This window comes from Coregonus lavaretus (genome assembly GCF_964263955.1).
Source record: "Coregonus lavaretus genome assembly, chromosome: 4".
Taxonomy (NCBI): Eukaryota; Metazoa; Chordata; class Actinopteri; order Salmoniformes; family Salmonidae; genus Coregonus; species Coregonus lavaretus.
In genome coordinates, this window is record NC_139991.1 from 1,045,815 (window position 1) to 1,068,634 (window position 22,820).

At 42.0% G+C, this 22,820-nt stretch overlaps 2 protein-coding genes across 4 annotated transcripts in view; one reads left to right on the top strand and one right to left on the bottom strand.

Moving 5' to 3' along the window:
- Positions 1-220: 220 nt before the first annotated feature.
- On the bottom strand, positions 221-20,051 carry LOC311127078 (glucose-6-phosphate isomerase-like). The gene is made up of 18 exons (XM_084158843.1): positions 19,886-20,051; positions 15,791-15,881; positions 15,236-15,304; positions 14,933-15,052; positions 14,636-14,719; positions 14,376-14,522; positions 13,809-13,880; positions 13,659-13,703; positions 13,485-13,538; positions 7,141-7,201; positions 6,936-6,979; positions 6,687-6,839; positions 6,207-6,336; positions 3,725-3,801; positions 1,500-1,628; positions 1,133-1,208; positions 945-1,011; positions 221-672 (listed from the first exon to the last, which is right to left on the bottom strand). Exons 1-18 carry the CDS (start codon positions 20,002-20,004, stop codon positions 549-551), a joined length of 1,662 nt encoding a protein of 553 aa, XP_084014969.1. The 5' UTR covers positions 20,005-20,051; the 3' UTR covers positions 221-548.
- A 1,045-nt stretch (positions 20,052-21,096) lies between these two features.
- Positions 21,097-22,820, top strand: part of LOC311128176 (granule associated Rac and RHOG effector protein 1-like) — a 41,248-nt gene continuing 39,524 nt past the window's right edge. For 2 of the 3 annotated variants that reach the window (XM_084160174.1, XM_084160175.1), the window contains exon 1: positions 22,086-22,191. The gene's annotated coding sequence lies outside the window, so the exon portion shown is untranslated. Of the gene's footprint in view, positions 21,123-22,085; positions 22,192-22,820 lie in introns of those variants that run through there. The other variant, XM_084160176.1, reaches the window with a different exon arrangement.

A 22,820-nucleotide genomic window follows, 5' to 3' on the forward strand; every position in this document is an offset into this window, starting at 1 on the left:
ATGCCATCTAGTGATGGTTTGGACATAAAGGAACACTTACATTCCCCCATAAGTAAAACTCATTGGATTGATTGAGAGTGTGAATGACACATTCTATAATTTTGAAAGTTGTTTCAATTATTCATACATGATTGCATCATTATCCTCTAGGGTTGTCTGCAACTGCAAACTTCTGAACAGAATGCAGGCTAGAATCAACTAACGACACAGACAATAGCTTGGTGTAAAGATGTTTATTAACAGCCACACTCCCCATCAATGGAGTGGGATAGTCTGGGATATAGTTTACACACCCTTCCACAGGCTTACTCTACAGTAGCGTTCCCCTTTACAGTGGTAAACTCATCAACATACAACGGTACGTAAAATACAGTCCGATGGCACAACAAACATACAGGACACAGACAGATGATTACAGACATAGAAAGTGCTTCTGCTCCTCTGTGTGGAGGTGACAGATGCTTCAGCGAGTCTATCTTCACTACAGCCCAGACACCCCCATCAGCAGGGGGACAGGACAGGGAGGATGGATGATGGTGGTGGGCAGGTTAGGCGTGGTTCTTCTTGATAAAGTTAATGAGCCCATTGGTGGAGGAGTCGTGAGAGTGAACCTCGTTGGAGCCATGCAGCTCAGGCTCGATCTTCTTACACAGAGCCTTACCCAGCTCAACTCTGTTATGGAGGGAGGGAGGGAGGGAGGGAGGGAGGGAGGGAGGGAGGGAGGGAGGGAGGGAGGGAGGGAGGGAGGGAGGGAGGGAGGGAGGGAGGGAGGGAGAATAGTGGACAGAATAGAATAGAATGTCACCAGAAAACTCACCAGAGTGGACAGAATAGAATGTCAATTAAACATTGTTTGGTACAATTTCATAGGACATAGGCTCTGTCTGTAATCTGTCTTAGATTACACATTATCGAGGAGCTTGGTTTCAAATAGTCACACTTACCCCCACTGGTCAAAACTGTTGATCTCCCACATAACACCCTGGACAAAGATCTTGTGTTCATACATGGCTGTAAAACAAACAACAACACCAGACATTGTTACTGGGAGCATAACAAGTAAATACATTATTATGATAAATATTTCAGATATCATTGGTTGTTGGTTCACAGGCCCATATTCAGCTCTTACCAATAAGTGCTCCCAGTGTGAATGGGTTCAGCTTCTTGAAGACAATAGAGTTAGTTGGCTTGTTTCCTTGGAATACCTGACATCAGAACAAGAGGAAACATTTTATAATCACACAACCTGTTGTAAGACAGTTATTACATACTAGTAATTATACAGTGTTGCACCCCATTTGAAGTTTCTTCCATCCTGATGCAAAACTTATTTTGTCCACTAGGAGGACGCACGTCCCTATAGGAGTGACAGTGTCTGCCCTAGCAATGGACACACAATCTCCCTAGTATAACACCAGAGTTTAAGCCCATAGAAAGTCTTAGGCCGGACCGGGGCTGCAGTGGACTTGCGCCATGAGTGATCTGCTCCCACTCACTTTGTGTGGCAGAATGGTTTCCAGGGCCTCTCCTGTCAGGCCGCCGGCCTCCAGTTCCTTCTTAGCCTCCTCTGTGGTCTTTCCTTTCATCAGAGCCTCAGTCTGGGCCAGGAAGTTGGCCATCAGGATCTACAGACACAGAGGATACAACAGGTAAGGCATTACCCCATTACCCCTGTGCATTATCCCTGGTATCACACAGCATGAAACAATGCATAGGCTCTTTTGTCAGATAGACAGTAAAAGTAGGCATCACTTGAATAACTGAATGATTAGCTCTGTCACTGAATGTGAAGTTATTTACTCCCAGATCATTCCCACATACACCACGTCATTTCAGTGTGGATAATTGGGTAATATTTGGTTGACATGTTGATCAATTAGATTATAACCTATATTCACCCACTAAAAAAAACAGCCAGAAGTTTGTTGAATTTCCAAAGTGTTATCACTATGCTTTCAACCATCTATATAAAAGCACAACCAAATTCCAAAGGAAAAACAATGTCTGATTTTTGGTTTCGTTGTCACCCAAATGTCTATCACTGCTTGAACCATTTAAAAGCAGAGCAAAGTTCAAATGGGAATACAATGACAGATATATTGTTTATTTATACAACAGATTAATGTGTTAGCACTGTGTTTCATTAATAGCAGAACCAAATGGCCTGGATTGAAGTTGAGACTATATTAAAAGTACATGGTGCAAGTGATCAATGCCGTTTGAGATTCTATATACAGATTATTACAGCAACATGCATGCTTTATATGATTACATACTGTACAGTAAGAAGAAATGTATAGTTACAGTAACCTCATAATGTGGCCATAGATGTGTTACTCATTTTAAGGTTGAATGTTACATTAGTTTGTAAGAAAGCCTTAACTTTAGGTTATTTACTATAATACAAAAGTAATATTGAATTGTGCTTGGTTGACAATGCAACCAAATATCAATATTTAAAGGAGATGTATCTACTGCTTGGATAGTTCCATCTGAGCCATTGGCTTAATCCCATTCTTTAACTTTTGGCTGAGCTGGAGATGGGAATCCAACATATAATTTGTTAACTTGTTGAAAAGTTAATAATAGGCTACTGTATTTATTGTATGTCAAAAGTGATATAGAATTGTGTTTGGTTGTCAAGGAGATTTATCTTCAGCTTGGATAGTTCCATCTGTGCCACTGACTTAGTCTGGCTTTAATTCTAGTTTATCTACAAATTAATAATTGATATGCTGGATTACATCTCCATCTCAACCAAAAATCTAAATTAATTAATAGAACTAAATAAAATAAATTCAAACTTTAAATGCACTTTAAATAAAGTTTGATTTGATTTAGTCCTATTCTTTAACTTAGATTTTTGGTTGAGATGGAGACGTGAATCCAACATATCAATTATTCATTTGTATACAAGCCAGACTAAGTCAATTGCACAGATGGAACTATCCAAGCAGAAGATACATCTCCTTCAAATGTTGGAAGCGTTGACAACCAAAGACAATTCAATATCACTAATCATCATTACATTTTAAATCAACCAGAGCTTGAAACCCAATGTCTATTGTATTGTCTATTGTTAGTTGAATTCTGGGTTGAATTGAAACAACAGCTGTCGATGACTTTGCAAATGCTATATAGGCCTAAATAGCATCATTGATGATATATGAGTGATAAAGTACGGTCACATTTAATTTGCTCTGTTAAACTTACCCTTTGGAATGACTTCGATAGCAAGAGTGAATCTAATTAGTTTTTAAGTGGAGAGCTCTCAACAATCATTCTCACAATATCACATTGGTAATCGTCAGTAACAAATGTAATAGCTAAGCAGTGCTGGGCTTAGTTAAAACCCTGGATGGGAGACCAAAGGGTAGCTGTAGATAGATACATTCTCCAGTAGGAGGTGCTGCCCAGCCTATAGTTTTTTTCTTCTGATAGTGGATATAACGTTGAAGATCTGACGTTGTTTTAAAGGTTCAACATATTTTAGACAAAGTTTGTCTATGTTGAAATTTGGTTACCATGATGACATAATCCTGTGTTTGAAATTTCACTCTCAAAACAATAGTTTATGACTTTTTTCCAAATCCAATGTACTTTACATGTAGATTACACGTCACAATACGTTGACAAATTACATTGAAACAATGTTGATTCAACCAGTTTGTGCCCAGGGGGTTGGTAGTGCTGGAATATGTGTCCTGTAGGGGTAGTTTACCTTATGGTGCTTACTTTCCCTGATGGGGTGTTGTGTCTGGGCAGGGATGAGGAAGTCAGCGGGGACCATGCGAGTTCCTGTGGAGGACAGAGCAGTCACATATCACATATTACTCTTCCATTACATACAGTTGAAGTCGGAAGTTTACATACACCTTAGCCAAATACATTTAAACTCAGTTTTTCACAATTCCTGACATTTAATCCTAGTAAAAATTCCCTGTTTTAGGTCAGTTAGGATCACCACTTTATTTTAAGGATGTGAAATGTCAGAATAATAGTAGCGAGAATGATTTATTTCAGCTTTTATTTCTTTCATCACATTCCCAGTGGGTTAGAAGTTTACATACACTCAATTAGTATTTGGTAGCATTGCCTTTAAATTGTTTAACTTGGGTCAAACGTTTCGGGTAGCCTTCCACAAGCTTCCCACAATAAGTTGGGTGAATTTTGGCCCATTCCTCCTGACAAAGCTGGTGTAACTGAGTCAGGTTTGAAGGCCTCCTTGCTCGCACACGCTTTTTCAGTTCTGCCCACAAATTTTCTATAGGATTGAGGTCAGGGCTTTGTGATGGCCACTCCAATACCTTGACTTTGTTGTCCTTAAGCCATTTTGCCACAACTTTGGAAGTATGCTTGGGGTCATTGTCCATTTGGAAGACCCATTTGCGACCAAGCTTTAACTTCCTGACTGATGTCTTGAGATGTTGCTTCAATATATCCACATAATTTTCCTTCCTCATGATGCCATCTATTTTGTGAAGTGCACCAGTCCCTCCTGCAGCAAAGCACCCCCACAGCATGATGCTGCCACCCCCGTCCTTCACGGTTGGGATGGTGTTCTTCGGCTTGCAAGCTACCCCCTTTTTCCTCCAAACATAACAATGGTCATTATGGCCAAACAGTTCTATTTTTGTTTCATCAGACCAGAGGACATTTCTCCAAAAAGTATGATCTTTGTCCCCATGTGCAGTTGCAAACCGTAGTCTGGCTTTTTTATGGCGGTTTTAGAGCAGTGGCTTCTTCCTTGCTGAGCGGCCTTTCAGTTTATGTCGATATAGTGATCGAGATGTAGTTGTCCCTGATTGCACTGACTTTGCTCACAGCTGCTTGTTTGAAGAAGTGTACTTACTGTGATCAAGATATGGTTGTCCCACTGGCTATCCTAAGTTGAATGCACCAATTTGTAAGTCGCTCTGGATAAGAGCGTCTGCTAAATGACTTAAATGTCAAATATAGGACTCGTTTTACTGTGGATATAGATACTTTTGTACCCGTTTCCTCCAGCATCTTCACAAGGTCCTTTGCTGTTGTTCTGGGATTGATTTGCACTTTTCGCACCAAAGTACGTTCATCTCTAGGAGACAGAACACGTCTCCTTCCTGAGCGGTATGACGGCTGCGTGGTCCCATGGTGTTTATACTTGCGTATTATTGTTTGAACGTGTTACCTTCAGGCATTTGGAAATTGCTCCCAAGGATGAACCAGACTTGTGGAGGTCTACAATTTTTTCTTGGCTGATTTCTTTTGATTTTCCCATGATGTCAAGCAAAGAGGCACTGAGTTTGAAGGTAGGCCTTGAAATACATCCACAGGTACACCTCCAATTGACTCAAATGATGTCAATTAGCCTATCAGAAGCTTCTAAAGCCATGACATCATTTTCTGGAATTTTCCAAGCTGTTTAAAGGCACAGTCAACTTAGTGTATGTAAACTTCTGACCCACTGGAATTGTGATACAGTGAATTATAAGTGAAATAATCTATCTGTAAACAATTGTTGGAAAAATGACTTGTGTCATACACAAAGTAGATGTCCTAACCGACTTGCCAAAACTATAGTTTGTTAACAAGAAATTTGTGGAGTGGTTGAAAAACAAGTTTTAATGACTCCAACCTAAGTGTATGTAAACTTCCGACTTCAACTGTACATACTCATCCATTTCAGCTGAACATTAATCAATATGTTGAAGAGCTTATGGCCCTATAAACTCATTACTCCAAACTTAGTTAGTCCAAGACAAGAAAGGGGTTAATGTTTTTCCTTAGACGTAATGTCCATTGTTTCCAGAACTCTATGAAATATGACCTATACCGGTAATTAGTGACAATATGAGTTCAATAGTTTTCCTTAAAAAAATGGTAATTGCGTATGTTAAAAAGCTTTTCTGTGTCGCAATGGTGTGGGCGTACCCCAACAACAGAATGGTGTGGGCGAATACCGGTCAAAAATATGAATGCGAGTAGACCGCTGATTGGCCAGCTCAGCCAATGAGCCAACATGACATCATGCTCTATGAGGAAATAGCAAGCATTTTTTAAACGGGCTGTTTGAGGTGGGGGTGTTTTTCTTCTAAAATGTATGTTTTGGCCACAAATACAAGTATAGGACCAGTCAACAAAATTATCTGGGTATGAGTTAAGAGAATATTAACTTTCAAATGTCAGATTTTAACTGGACAGTTACTTTAAGGAGGCAGTACCTTGGTGAATGAGCTGGTAGAAGGCGTGCTGTCCGTTGGTGCCAGGCTCTCCCCATACAATGGGGCCGGTATGGTAGTTGACACGTTTGCCATGGATAGTGATGTACTTTCCATTGGACTCCATGTCACCCTACAGACATTAATTTAACATCTTCAGTGTTCGGTTTCAGTTCAATTTAAACTCATACTAAAACAACATTATCATCAGGCTTTCTAACCTTGACTTAGTATGCACAGTAAAACACATTTCCATTTGATCAATACAAGCCTGACAATATACGACCACAGCCTACCTTCAGGGCAAGGAGTGGGTGTATAGGTTTTTATAGTATTTATAGTAATTTGCCAAAGTAGATTGAACACATTCCTCAGTGTGTTTTGCTTTGGCTGTTTACTTATGTTACACTCAGTTATGTCTTAACCGTGGTAGTGACTCTTAACCCTGGTAAAGGCTCTTAACCCGGGTAGTCACTGACAGACCTGCTGGAAGTAGGCAGCGAAGCGGTGCATGTACTGGTCATAAGGCAGCATGGCGTGGGTCTCGGCCTGGAAGAAGTTGATGTACCAGACACCCAGCATAGCCAGGAGCATGGGAGCGTTCTTCTCCACAGGGGCTGTTTTGAAATGGTTGTCCTACAGGAACAAGAGGGGGTCAACTCACACGTATTCATCTGACCAATAGAAACGTTTCCAAGTCTTTGGACAGTGAGAAGAAGTGGCTGTACTTACCATCCAGTGAGCCCCTTCAAGAAGCTTCTCAAAGTTGTCATAGCCTGGGGAGAAAGAAAAGACCAGAGGCTTTAAGTTATACTTCAAATATCTCCTTTTAACAACTGATTACAAAGGTTATTCTACTCAGCTGGAGTACAGGCAGCTGATCAAAGCATTAGAATATCTAAACTGGGAGAATAAACCTATAACATAATGTACATACCGATGTGCAGAGCAATGGACAATCCAATGCAAGACCACAAGGAATAACGTCCACCAACCCACTAAAAAACAACAACAATCTGGTTAGAAACTTGCGCGATATCAACAAACATTTCATGAGCTTAATCATAATTACTCAAATCACTTTACTATTTCAGTGCTGTGCATTCTAATAATAATAATAATAATATGCCATTTAGCAGACGCTTTTATCCAAAGCGACTTACAGTCATGTGTGCATACATTTTTACATATGGGTAGTCCCGGGGATCGAACCCACTACCCTGGCGTTACAAGCGCCTATGTATTTTATAATAATTGGTGTCTGGGGATGTCCTGAGAAGATTCAGAAACCTCAGAGCACTCTGAAGCTTACGTAATTGAATGTGACACAGAGACAGGGAACTGTGCCCAAACTCACGGTCCTACAGCTTGCCCCAGAAAGAGGCCCCCTGCCTCTAAAAACTCCATACCATTGTCTTCAATGTCCTTACCATTAACCCTTATCTATCTGTGGTGACACATTTCAGCCCACTGCAGAGAATGAATCCCCCATATTACACAGCACCTCATTTGGGTAATAATATAATAAACACAGTGTGTAATAAGTCATAAATAGCCAGGTAGGCCTATATATGAAAAGGCAGTCCAACTTCTAAATATTCTCACTTCTCATAATTATTTTCAATGTGAATGCCACCTTTTATCAGCAGTGGTGCTTGGGTAAAATCACTGGGGAAGCCAACCCAGAAAAAAAGCCATATTACAACCTATGTGTTGTGATAATTGCGTTGTTTGCTCTATAATCTGTTAACGCTACCGAAGTTCTATCAACACATTACTCGCTCTGGTAAAACACTCGAACGCTGCTACTCCTCCTTCCGGGATGCCTACAAGGCCCTCCCCCGCCCTCCCTTCGGCAAATCAGATCATGACTCCATTTTGCTCCTCCCTTCCTATAGGAAGAAACTCAAACAGGAAGTACCCATTCTAAGGTATTTCAACACTGGTCTGACCAATCGGAATCCATGCTTCAAGATTGTTTTGATCACGCGGACTGGGATATGTTCCGGGTAGCCTCTGAGAATAACATTGACGTATACACATGTAACAGTGTTGCTTCCGTCCCTCTCCTCGCCCCTACCTGGGCTTGAACCAGGGACCCTCTGCACACATCGACAACAGTCACCCTCGAAGCACCGTTACCCGTCGCTCCACAAAAGCCGCGGCCCTTGCAGAGCAAGGGAAACAACTACTTCAAGGTCTCAGAGCGAGTGACGTCACCGATTGAAACGCTATTAGTGCGCACCGCTAACTAGCTAGCCATTTCACACCGGTTACACTCGGACTGAGTTCATCAGGAAGTGTATAGGGGATGTTGTTTTCCCACTGTGACTATTAAAACCTACCCAAATCAGAAACTGTGGATAGATGGCAGTTTTCACGCGAACCTTAAAGCGTGAACCACCGCATTTAACCATGGCAAGGTGACTGGGAATATGGTTGAATACAAACAGTGTAGTTATTCCCTCCGTAAGGCAATCAAACAGGCAAAACGTCAGTACAAAAACAAAGTGGAGTCGCAATTCAATGGCTCAGACACGCGACATATGTGACAGGGTCTACAGATTACAAAGGGAAAGCCAACCACGTCGTGGACACCGACGCCTTCTTCGCCCGCTTTGAGGATAACACAGTGCTACCGACGCGGCCCACTCCTGTGGACTGTGGGCTCTCCTTCTCCGTGGCCGACGTGAGTAAGACATTTAAGCGTGTTAACCCTCAGCCCAGACGGCATCCCAAGCCGCGTCCTTAGAGCATGTGCAGACCAGCTGGCAGGAGTGTTTACGGACATATTCAATCTCTCACTATCCCAGTCTGCTGTCCCCACTTGCTTCAAGATGTCCACCATTGTTCCTGTACCCAAGAAAGCAAAGGTAACTGAACTAAATGACTATCGCCCCGTAGCACTCACTTCTGTCATCATGAAGTGCTTTGAGAGGCTAGTTATGGATCATATCACCTCTACCTTACCTGACACCCTAGACCCACTTCAATTTGCGCACCGCCCCAATAGATCCACAGACGATGCAATCGCCATCGCACTGCACACTACCCTATCCCATCTGGACAAGAGGAATACCTTTGTAAGAATGCTGTTCATTGACTATAGCTCAGCCTTCTACACCATAGTACCCTCCAAGCTCATCATTAAGCTTGGGGCCCTGGGTCTGAACTCCGCCCTGTGCAACTGGATCCTGGACTTCCTGACGGGCAGCCCCCAGGTGGTAAGGGTAGGTAACAACACATCTGCCGCACTGATCCTCAACACGGGGGCCCCTCAGGGGTGCGTGCTCAGTCCCCTCCTGTACTCCCTGTTCACCCATGACTGCGTGGCCATGCACGCCTCCAACTCAAATCATCAAGTTTGCAGACGACACAACAGTAGTAGGCCTGATTACCAACAATGATAAGACAGCCTACAGGGAGGAGGTGAGGGCCCTGGCGGAGTGGTGCCAGGCAAATAACCTCTCCATCAATGTCAACAAATGAAGGAGCTGATCGTGGACTTTAGGAAACAGCAGAAGGAGCACGCCCCTATCCACATCGACGGGACCGCAGTGGAGAAGGTAAAAATAGCCACTGTTAAATAGCCATCCCTAGCCGGCTATCACCCGGTTACTCAACCCTGCACCTTAGAGGCTGCTGCCCTATAGACATGGAATCACTGGCCACTTGAATAATGGAACACTAGTCACTTTAATAATGTTTACATACTGCTTTACTCATCTCATATGTATATACTGTATTCTATTCTACTGTATTTTAGTCAATGCCACTCCGACATTGCTCGTCCTAATATTTACATATTTCTTAATTCCATTCTTTTACTTTTAGATTTGTGTGTATTGTTGTGAATTGTTAGATACTACTGCACTGTTGGCGCAGCATTTCGCTACACCCGCAATAACATCTGCTACAGTGCCTTGCAAAAATATTCATCCCCCTTGGCGTTTTTCCTATTTTGTTGCATTACAACCTTTAATTTAAATGGATTTTTATTTGGATTTCATGTGATGGACATACACAAAATAGTCCAAATTGGTGAAGTGAAATGAAAAAATTACTTGTTTCAAAAAATTCAACAAAATAAATAACAGAAAAGTGGTGCGTGCATATGTATTCACCCCCTTTGCTATGAAGCCCCTAAATAAGATATGGTGCAACCAATTACCTTCAGAAGTCATATAATTAGTTAAATAAAGTCCACCTTTGTGCAATCTAAGTGTCACATGATCTGTCACATGATCTCAGTATATATACACCTGTTCTGAAAGGCCCCAGAGTCTGCAACACCACTAAGCAAGGGACACCACCAAGCAAGCGGCACCATGAAGACCAAGGATCTCTCCAAACAGGTCAGGGACAAAGTTGTGGAGAAGTACAGATCAAGGTTGGGTTCTAAAAAAATATGGAATGGAATGAATTAAAAAAATGGAATGAATATGGCACCACAACAAACCTGCCAACAGGGCCGCCCACCAAAACTCACGGCCCAGGCAAGGAGGGCATTAATCAGAGAGGCAACAAAGAGACCAAAGATAACCCTGAAGGAGCTGCAGAGCTCCACAGCGGAGATTGGAGTGTCTGTCCATAGGACCACTTTAAGCCATACACTCCACAGAGCTGGGTTTTACGGAAGAGTGGCCAGAAAAAAAACATTGCTTGAAAAAAAATTAAGCAAACACGTTTGGTGTTCGCCAAAAAGCATGTGGAAGACTCCCCAAACATATGGAAGAAGGTACTCTGGTCAGATGAGACAAAAATTGAGCTTTTTGGCCATCAAGGAAAACGCTATGTCTGGCGCAAACCAAACACCTCTCATCACCCCGAGAACACCATCCCCACAGTGAAGCATGGTGGTGGCAGCATCATGCTGTGGGGATGTTTTTCATCGGCAGGAACTGGGAAACTGGTCAGAATTGAAGGAATGATGGATGGCGCTAAATACATGGAAATTCTTGAGGGAAACCTGTTTCAGTCTTCCAGAGATTTTAGACTGGGACGGAGGTTCACCTTCCAGCAGGACTATGACCCTAAGGATACAGCTAAAGCAACACTCGAGTGGTTTAAGGGGAAACATTTAAAGGTCTTGGAATGGCCTTGTCAAAGCCCAGACCTCAATCCAATTGATAATCTGTGGTATGACTTAAAGATTACTGTACACCAGCGGAACCCATCCAACTTGAAGGAGCTGGAGCAGTTTTGCCTTGAAGAATGGGCAAAAATCCCAGTGGTTAGATGTGCCAAGCTTATAGAGACATACCCCAAGAGACATGCAGCTGTAATTGCTGCAAAAGGTGGCTCTACAAAGTATTGACTTTGGGGGGGGGGAGGCTAATAGTTATGCACGCTCAAGTTTTCCGTTTTTTTGTCTTATTTCTTGTTTGTTTCACAAGAAAAAATATTTTGCATCTTCAAAGTGGTAGGCATGTTGTGTAAATGAAATGATACAAACCCCCCAAAAAATCAATTTTAATTCCAGGTTGTAAGGCAACAAAATAGGAAAAATGCCAAGGGGGGTAAATACTTTCGCAAGCCACTGTAAATATGTGTATGTGACCAATAAAATTTGATTTGATTCATATGCCTGGACACCGTGATACAGTATATAGGCCTAAGGCCGAGACAATGAGAAGACACAGTGGCAGAATAGATTCAACCACACATTTGTTTCATTACAAAACCAGAGAGCAACATCTGTCCGGTGAAGTCCACAAAACATATTGCATGTAACAAACAGTTACATGACCTACAGCATGGTCAAGCAAGGTAATGTTTCTGAGATTTTCGGACTACTAAACAATATTGATTAGAAAAAAGAGTTACCACAAGTTGCAAAGATAACAGGAGCTGCCTCCACTATTCCAGCACCATTTCAACATCATCTAATCACCTATGCTTCGTCTAATACGGTGACAACTAAAAGATACCAAAAACGATTTAGTCCAATCAACGTAACCTAAATATGATGTGGCTGTCTATGGTACTGATTTCTGTGTGTAGGTGTGTGTGTGGTGTGTGTGTGCGTGCAAGTATAAAAAACATATTGACTCACCCTACTTGTAGAGAAACACCAATGCCATCCTCCTCTCTTTCATGTTGCCTAAACGGTCTATGACTCTGTCATACAGTACACGCTTTTAGTTTTTGTTGTCCTAGGCTACCTGGCTAAAATACTTGCTCGCTAGCCTAACTTCCTTTCATGGGCAACGATACGCCAGGCCAGCTAGTTAACATTACCATACTACATCTAGCTACATGTTGATCTTTCATCCTCTCAGGCCAGGGGCACAATGTATGAATTTATGGTCGGGTCAGAATTGGCGTTATAATAATTGGCCAGTACGGAGAATTAAGTAAAACCACAAGTCTAAATCCCTATCTCCATCGATGGCTAATTTAGGAAAGAGAGGATTTTAGCTAGCTAGTTAGCCACCAGAGGACAACATCACAACGAGATGCCACAATTCAAATGTCTTTCTGTCAATAATGATGTTTGGCTTATGAAGTGATTGGTCTGAAGCCAAATCCAAACTGGCTTCCTTTGACACTTTATTTGGTGCGCCAGGAGCATTCACAGCTGAGCTCACTCAGTTTAGCTCAACGTTGATTGGCTATTATTATTATTTTTATCAAGGGAGGCTTCCCTTGCATTCAATGCTACGGGTGGCAACAATGTCATACTCTTTCTGACCAGACAGCATCAGATAGATACGCTACACATACTGAGACAGAGGGGCGTTGTTTTGTTTGCTCGGATGCGTTCTCCGGTAAGATACATTCAGCCTCTTGCAAATTATTTTTTTTTCATTTTTTCTTGGTAAGGTTTTTGGGGAAGCCTGTCTTCCCTTGGCATGCATGAATACACACCACTACCTTTTATACATATTACTTCTGAGTGCAAGCAGCCATCTTTGCTCCGACGTGAAAGGGCACGGCCTGTTAGAGCCTTTACCCTTTAAATACCAACAATGTAACTAAATGTAGCTTTCTGACCTTTCATGCGACCCAGCCTTTACAGTAACCTCTCCAAGGGAGAAGGTCGCTACCAATCATATAATAATCTTTGAGGGCAGAGCTGGAGAGGGCGGCTTCTGATTACCCCACAGCTGCCAGCCTGTGTGCCCAGGCACCTACTTCACAGGTCAGAAGTTTACGCTATTTATAGCTGTTGCCTAAGTCCCCCCCCCGTCAAAAGCCTGTGACTGCAGGAAGAGCACTGTGCTGCCCCCAATGCACTGCACACACAACATTCTGCATCATCAGATAACATGCACTCACATCCCAGAAGCCAAACATGTTGTCAGGATCAATGCCAAAGTCCTTCACTAAGGGCTGCAGAAGAGAGGAGATAGAAAGAACAGAATTATAATGTTATTTTATTTTATTTTAAAGCAACACATGCAGAGCATATCACTGCATTTATGATGGTGTGTTGCAAAGATAAGAACTTACGCCGGCAGTGGAGAGCGCCACGAAGTGCTTGGCAACAGCAGATTTCTGTAAAGAAGACAATGTTTAATCTAATATACTTTGCATTCCTCTTCAGTAATAAAATTCATTCGCCTTTCCTTGTATGTTTCTAAAGGTGAAAAGGCTACCCACATCTTTAGCGTGTTCAATGAACCATTCCTTGGCAGACTCTGCGTTGGTGATGGTCTCTTGGGTGGTGAAAGTCTGAAAAGGGACAGACAATTAGATCACTACAGTAACACAAAAGACATTGCATTTCTAATGTGTGTTTAGGCTACTGTGTACAGTACTAAATCCCTAGCAGTTCATACTGCTCTCTCCACCCAGTCTCAAGGCTGGGTGACAGTAGGAGAGCCATTCAGACATATCTTTGGCTGTAACTCTACAGAGGCGTAGGTGAGAAGGCACGACATGGCATGCAGCCCTGCAGCACCACCTGATCCCTTTGTTTCAATGGAAACTTCCATTATATCAAACAACTGTTGCTGCTAAAGCCGAGTGGAACTTTATGATTTTCCCATATATTATCAGCTGCACAGTTTCTTTGCTCTTTGTCAATGTGTTTTTATTCATGTGTATGTCTTTCTTGCACATTTTCTATGCCAATTTTGCAGACGGATATCTCTCTCTCAAGTGTTCAGAGAAAACAATAAAACCAGTGAATGCACTGGTATGGTAAAGACAACCAAAAGCAGGCACCTTGGAGGCCACGATGAAGAGGGTGGTTTCAGCATTGAGCTCAGCCAGGGTTTTGGCGATGTGTGTGCCGTCAATGTTGGAGACAAAATGCACACGGGGACCTCCCTTGGAGTAGTTCTTCAGAGCCTCAGTCACCATTAGAGGACCCTGGCAAAGAAGACACAACAAATATACAATGATGGCAGAGGTAGCTTTTACACCTAATAGTGAAACATTATATTGACACTTTAACAAATGATATGGTTGAGAACTGTACTTACTAGGTCAGATCCACCAATGCCGACATTGACAACGTCTGTGATGGACTTTCCAGTCCAGCCCTTCCACTCGCCACTGCGAACTTTCTACACCAGACACAAACGCGTAGACCATTGAAAAAAGTGCCTACACAATTCAGTCAAATTTAATTTGGTATGCCTTGACTACCACAGGGAGATAGCTAGCAATTCTATGTATAAACGGTACTGTAACTATTCAAACTGGAAATACAAACGGTCTCACTACGCGGTTTGGGGGGTTGCTACGAAATTGAGACCCTTGAGTCAGCTCCCACTCACGTGGCAGAAGCCCTTCATCTTCTCCAGGACTTTGTTGACCTCAGGCATCACATCATGTCCGTCAACCATGATGGGATGGTTGGAGCGGTTCCTCAGAGCCACGTGGAGCACGGCACGGCCCTAACCACACAGGAGGAGGAGGAGATACAGTAAGGACACACACTGATATGGGAATTACAGCAAATGATTTGTTTCAAACCAATTTCTGAGAAGGTGTCAGGTGTGTTACATTTGGCCATTCACTATCACGATGATAATTACATTGACAATAAAACACGCTCTGGCTAAAGCTAAGATATGCACCTCAGTGAAGTTGATCTTGTCCCCATGGAACATCTTGTCCCTGGCGGCCTCAATCCCCCTCGACTTGCCCTAGAGAAAAAATATATACATCCATTGGTGGGCAAATGGGCGTTCCATGTCAGAAAGGTTGATAGGGTACTGGACGCACAGCAGAAGAAGACCGTTTTTTAAAATCCAAGCATAAGTGTGATGTGTGTGATAAAACTTTGACATTTATTTTTAGCACCAGGCTTATTGATGTTTGAACCTCACTGTATCACTTAGGCTTAAGGACATTGGTGCTTAGTTGCATGGTAAATACAACTCTGTCTTAGCCTGGTCCCAGATCTGTTTGTGCTCTTGCTTACTCCATTGCTCATTGTCAAGACAATGTTTGGCATGACAATGAGTTGGTATGACAGCACAATGACTGGCACTCAGGCTAACTTTGTCTGGCTCTATTAAATGTTTCTTTAAATTTCATAACAGTGTAATGACTATAGGTAAATGCCAACTACAGTATGGCTATTTGTAATTGTTGTGTCATTTGAATCATTATGATAAACAGCCATTTACCAGTTCGACCAACATCTTCATGACATCCTCAGTGATGAGATTCTTAGAGTAATCAATTAGAATGTCTCCATGATCAGTCTTCAGTGTTGTGCTGTACAGACACAGAACATTTGACAGGGTGAGAGATCTGTTTCCACAGAGATCCTATTAAATTAGGGACTCTATATGTAATTCTGTCTGTTTCTGGATTTAGGCAATGGACTCAATAACCTTTTGCCCACAAGTTACAAAATCAAACAGCCCTTTACCATGAAACAAATCTACAGTTGAAGTCGGAAGTTTACATACACTTAGGTTGGAGTCATTAAAACTTGTTTTTCAACCACTCCACAAATGTCTTGAAACAAACTATAGTTTTGGCAAGTCGGTTATGACATCTACTTTGTGCGTGACACAAGTAATTTTTCCAACAATTGTTTACAGACAGATTATTTCACTTATAATTCACTGTATCACAATTCCAGTGGGTCAGAAGTGTACATACACTAAGTTGACTGTGCCTTTAAACAGCTTGGAAAATTCCAGAAAATGATGTCATGGCTTTAGAAGCTTCTAATAGGCTAATTGACATCATTTGAGTCAATTGGAGGTGTACCTGTGGATGTATTTTAAGGCCTACCTTTAAACTCAGTGCCTCTTTACTTGACATCATGGGAAAATCAAAAGAAATCAGCCAAGACCTCAGAAAAAAAATGGTAGACCTCCACAAGTCTGGTTCATCCTTGGGAGCAATTTCCAAATGCCTGAAGGTACCACATTCAAACAATAGTACGCAAGTATAAACACCATGGGACCACGCAGCCGTCATACCGCTCAGGATGGAGACGCGTAGAGATGAACGTACTTTGGTGCGAAAAGTGCAAATCAATCCCAGAACAACAGCAAAGGACCTTGTGAAGATGCTGGAGGAAACAGGTACAAAAGTATCTACAGTGGGGAGAACAAGTATTTGACACACTGCCGATTTTGCAGGTTTTCCTACTAACAAAGCATATAGAGGTCTGTAATTTTTATCATAGGTACACTTCAACTGTGAGAGACGGAATCTAAAACAAAAATCCAGAAAATCACATTGTATGATTTTTAAGTAATTCATTTGCATTTTATTGCATGACATAAGTATTTGATACATCAGAAAAGCAGAACTTTTTAATATTTGGTACAGAAACCTTTGTTTGCAATTACAGAGATCATACGTTTCCTGTAGGTCTTGACCAGGTTTGCACACACTGCAGCAGGGATTTTGGCCCACTCCTCCATACAGACCTTCTCCAGCAGATCCTTCAGGTTTCGGGGCTGTCGCTGGGCAATATGGACTTTCAGCTCCCTCCAAAGATTTTCTATTGGGTTCAGGTCTGGAGACTGGCTAGGCCACTCCAGGACCTTGAGATGCTTCTTACGGAGCCACTCCTTAGTTGCCCTGGCTGTGTGTTTCGGGTCGTTGTCATGCTGGAAGACCCAGCCACGACCCATCTTCAATGCTCTTACTGAGGGAAGGAGGTTGTTGGCCAAGATCTCGCAATACATGGCCCCACCCATCCTCCCCTCAATACGGTGCAGTCGTCCTGTCCCCTTTGCAGCAAAGCATCCCCAAAGAATGATGTTTCCACCTCCATGCTTCACGGTTGGGATGGTGTTCTTGGGGTTGTACTCATCCTTCTTCTTCCTCCAAACACGGCGAGTGGAGTTTAGACCAAAAAGCTCTACTTTTGTCTCATCAGACCACATGACCTTCTCCCATTCCTCCTCTGGATCATCCAGATGGTCATTGGCAAACTTCAGACGAGCCTGGACATGCGCTGGCTTGAGCAGGGGGACTTGCGTGCCCTGCAGGATTTTAATCCATGACGGCGTAGTATGTTACTAATGGTTTTCTTTGAGACTGTGGTCCCAGCTCTCTTCAGGTCATTGACCAGGTCCTGCCGTGTAGTTCTGGGCTGATCCCTCACCTTCCTCATGATCATTGATGCCCCACGAGGTGAGATCTTGCATGGAGCCCCAGACGGAGGGTGATTGACCGTCATCTTGAACTTCTTCCATTTTCTAATAATTGCGCCAACAGTTGTTGCCTTCTCACCAAGCTGCTTGCCTATTGTCCTGTAGCCCATCCAAGCCTTGTGCAGGTCTACAATTTTATCCCTGATGTCCTTACACAGCTCTCTGGTCTTGGCCATTGTGGAGAGGTTGGAGTCTGTTTGATTGAGTGCGTGGACAGGTGTCTTTTATACAGGTAACGAGTTCAAACAGGTGCAGTTAATACAGGTAATGAGTGGAGAACAGGAGTGTTTCTTAAAGAAAAACTAACAGGTCTGTGAGGGCCGGAATTCTTCCTGGTTGGTAGGTGATCAAATACTTATGTCATGCAATAAAATGCAAATGAATTACTTAAAAATCATACAATGTGATTTTCTGGATTTTTGTTTTAGATTCCGTCTCTCACAGTTGAAGTGTACCTATGATAAAAATTACAGACCTCTACATGCTTTGTTAGTAGGAAAACCTGCAAAATCGGCAGTGTATCAAATACTTGTTCTCCCCACTGTATATCCACAGTAAAACGAGTCCTATATCGACATAACCTGAAAGGCCGCTCAGCAAGGAAGAAGCCACTGCTCCAAAACCGCCATAAAAAAGCCAGACTATGGTTTGCACCTGCACATGGGGACAAAGATCGTACTTTTTTGAGAAATGTCCTCTGGTCTGATGAAACAAAAATATAACTGTTTGGCCATAATGACCATCGTTATGTTTGGAGGAAAAAGGGGTGCTTGCAAGCCGAAGAACACCATCCCAACCGTGAAGCACGTGGGTGGCAGCATCATGCTGTGGGGGTGCTTTGCTGCAGGAGGGACTGGTGCACTTCACAAAATAGATGGCATCATGAGGAAGGAAAATTATGTGGATATATTGAAGCAACATCTCAAGACATCAGTCAGGAAGTTAAAGCTTGGTCGCAAATGGGTCTTCCAAATGGACAATGACCCCAAGCATACTTCCAAAGTTGTGGCAAAATGGCTTAAGGACAACAAAGTCAAGGTATTGGAGTGGCCATCACAAAGCCCTGACCTCAATCCTATAGAAAATGTGTGGGCAGAACTGAAAAAGCGTGTGCGAGCAAGGAGGCCTACAAACCTGACTCAGTTACACCAGCTTTGTCAGGTGGAATGGGCCAAAATTCACCCAACTTATTGTGGGAAGCTTGTGGAAGGCTACCTGAAACGTTTGACCCAAGTTAAACAATTGAAAGGCAATGCTACCAAATACTAATTGAGTGTATGTAAAATTCTGACCCACTGGGAATGTGATGAAAGAAATAAAAGCTGAAATAAATCATTCTCTCTACTATTATTCTGACATTTCACATTCTTAAAATAAATTGGTGATCCTAACTGACCTAAGACAGGGAATGTTTACTAGGATTAAATGTCAGGAATTGTGAAAAACTGAGTTTAAATGTATTTGGCTAATGTGTATGTAAACTTCCGACAAGCATTTTGTAGTGAATTTGAGTGGTAGCCCAATCGAAACTTGAACCCACTTCTTTCTAATCCTAAGGAAAGCAGGGTATCCCAATTCTACTGTTTGCTTGTGTGTGTGGAAGTGCTTGTAATGCACTTATGAAGGTTAGGGTTATTACAATACAGACAGCAATACAGACAGGCAACAAACCTGCACCCCCCTAGCGATACATGAAGAGAGTTCAGCCACAAGTCTACATACAGTGACAGTGCTGTGCATTTTTTATGGTGTGGAAGCCCATAGGCTACTCTGATAAAAGGCACTACTTCATATTTTGGGGAAGGAGACACAGTTGCACCTGAATTATGTCAGTGATGCAATGGCAAAGATCTCCAATTGTACAGTCGTTTTTTATTGCCAATAGCGTCTGTTCATGATGACACATTATGTGGTTTTAGCCTATGTCTAGAGGTAATAGCCTGAAGTGAAGACAACATGTTCTGATGGACAGCATTTTAATTGAACTCCCATTTTACACTGATGATGTAATACTTTTTTTTGAGAATAAGGATACTGTGTGTATCTTCAACAAATAAACACTGACATTTTCAAAATAAAAGTCAACCATAAAGATACCTGAATTTGTGGAATCTCTCCTTGTCTTCCTCAAACATCTTCCTCATGTTGAGGTGCGGAGCATGTTCATGGTACCATTTCTCCAGTTTCTGGAAGGTTGGGTCGTGTGTGAGTCCCATGGTGTCGAGAGGTGCTGGACGCGGTCCTTTCAGCTCAACTACCCTGGCTGAGTGAGACTGTGAGGAGCGAGAGGAGAGGCTTTTGAAGGGAAACCAACCCGCTACACTTGCCCCTCCTATAATAACACGATACTTGGGACGTGCAGCACAGCCACACACACTGTATCAGTAATGCAGCGATCAAGACAATGTTATGTAGCTAAGTCCATAACATTACCAACCGACTAAACGTACAATTCAAGACATCGAGTAGTTTTACCAAATTCCATGACAAAAAACAACAGCACTGTCAATTATAAAATGGAGTGACAACATTGAATAAAATGAAGTCAACTTCTAAAGTTACATAAACGTTACTGCACACAAGTAAAAACGAATTAATAAACTGTAATTGTCAGGAGGGTAGCCTCCAGATGTGATACTATTTTTATGAATATTATGTTTTAAACATAATAGGAACCAAGGGAAATGTAAATTCATGCTAAATATTGTAGCAAAAAAATGTGTTACAGTCCAAATTTGCATAACAATTTATGTCGTTGATAATTCTATTATTAGAACACCGTCAACGTGTGGACCACCAAAGTGCGTCTCGTCCAGTGGGAGACATGTTAGTGTCGAATCTTTGTCGCACTCTAGTGTTTGATAAGTGATATTACACCTATCCAGTTTAAAAAGACCACTAGAGGGCGGAGAACTCCACGGGATAGGCCTAAACACCCTTGTGCGAAAATTCGATTCTTGTAGCAAAAAAACATTTTCTACCCTTTCAGTGGGATTGTTTATAAATACACCTAATCGATTCAAATAATTATCAAATTAGTTATCAAAAGCGTAATGTATTGTTCTTCCACACTTGAATTTGTAGCTAATGCCATGCCATATTATCTACATAAAACAATCTTTGTGATGAAGTAATGCTATTATAAAAATCTGTTTCAATCTGAAGCTTTCACCTTTGCATTCACTTCGAATTCGAGGTTTTTGAGTGTGTCTGATCCGTGTGATCAAGCGATGTTTGTAATTTGTCTCACGCGCTCTGGTTTATATGGAGAAACGTCACATCCGTTGTATACAGACTTCATTCGCTGTCAAGAGGGTTGATGCCTAGCTAGCTGGTAAGTGATGCGCCTATCAACTGTCCTTTGATTAAAACACGTTTTATCTGAAAGCTCTTAACAAATGTACACCCCTCACAAATCACAGTTGTTAGAACAAGGAATAGTACCCGACTGTGCCAGTTGTATTAGGTTTGTTTTTATTGTGTGCTATCTTAAAAAATCGTGTCGCAGAGAGCTAATGCTAACATTAGTTGTCGATAACTAGCTAGCTAAGTTAGCTGTGGTCTTTGGGAGTACTGTGGCCGTTCAGTAGCTACTAACCAGAAACCTACAATTTAGCAACAGTTCGAGAAATTCTAAGATATTCAAACTATGAATGCTTAGTAGTGAACTGGCTTTAGTATTTATTCTAACATATCCCTGATCTAATGTAAATGTGGACTAGCTAACGTTAGCTAGTGTGGTTTGATTGATTGGTTTTGGGACATTATTTTTGCAAAGATTTTAAATATTTTCCCTCCCTGCGAGGCAATTTCAAGGAGTGTCTTTCGAGGTTCAGGGAAGGTAGCTAGCTAGCCAGCCAGCTAACTAATGCTAGTTAACTAAGCTAGGTAAACTTGTCTAAGGAGGGGCCAAAAATGTTTACAATAGGTAGGGAACCCTTCTAATAGTCTATGGTATTCTGCAAATGTACAGCCCACTACTTGACTGCTAACGTTAGATCTTTGGGTGTGTGGCTAATGTTTTTCCAAACCGGGTAGCGTTTGTTACAGTGATATTTTCTTATTTATTTTGTGTAACTATTATGTTGCCGAACTTTTTCTCCACTCGAGCTTGACAGAGGCGAATTCGTTTCAGTTTAGGGCGTTAAAAGGCCGTATTAATAGCTTGCAACATAGTGCCCCTTGTTGTCTGCATGAGTTTCGATGAAACTGGCGTACTGCGCTTGCGGAGGTTCTATTGCACCTTCCTGCTAAATAGTGATCAGATTCATAAATACTAGCCTACGAGCTACGTCTATGCATTTTTCTATGCTTCAAAGCTGGTTAAGTCGGCTCACTTGAACTGACAACACAACCGGCTAGTACCAAGCTGGTCGGATTTGAAAGAGGATCACCGATTTATAGTAGGTAAAATCTAAATTGGCTTTTTATAACAACTAGCGAGGCGGTTGGGCAATTTTGCGACCTCTTTACTTGAAAGAAAAATCTACCTCCCCAACTGGTCTTCCGAGCTCATATCTGCTTACTATGTGCTAGCTAGATATCTACTGACTTTACACTCGTGATCTATCGGTATTTAGCCGTGGTAGTATATCTAGGTTGCATTATGTCTCGCTTTCATAAACATTTGCTTGTGTGTTATAGCAAGCTAACCAGTGAGTGACAGTCGGAGCAAGCTTGCTGCATCCTCAGAACGGGAGTAGCCCTTACTATCCTGTGCATTTGGTAACCTGCACCGTTGTTTTCGATATTCTATATTGATCTGGGTATTGCATGATTTGTTGAATGTTATAGTTTTCTGCTTGGGCGGTGATGTTGGATTGAGAATTTGACACATTTTGCCAATATAAAGGCCAGTATTACAGTATATTCCCACTCAAATCAAATTTTATCTGTAACGTGCCGAATACAACTGGTGTAGACTTTACCGTGAAATACTTGCTTGCTTACGAGTCCTTCCCAACGATGCAGAGTTTAATAATATAATAGTAACATGAGGAATAAAATACACAAGAATGGCGCTACAGTATTT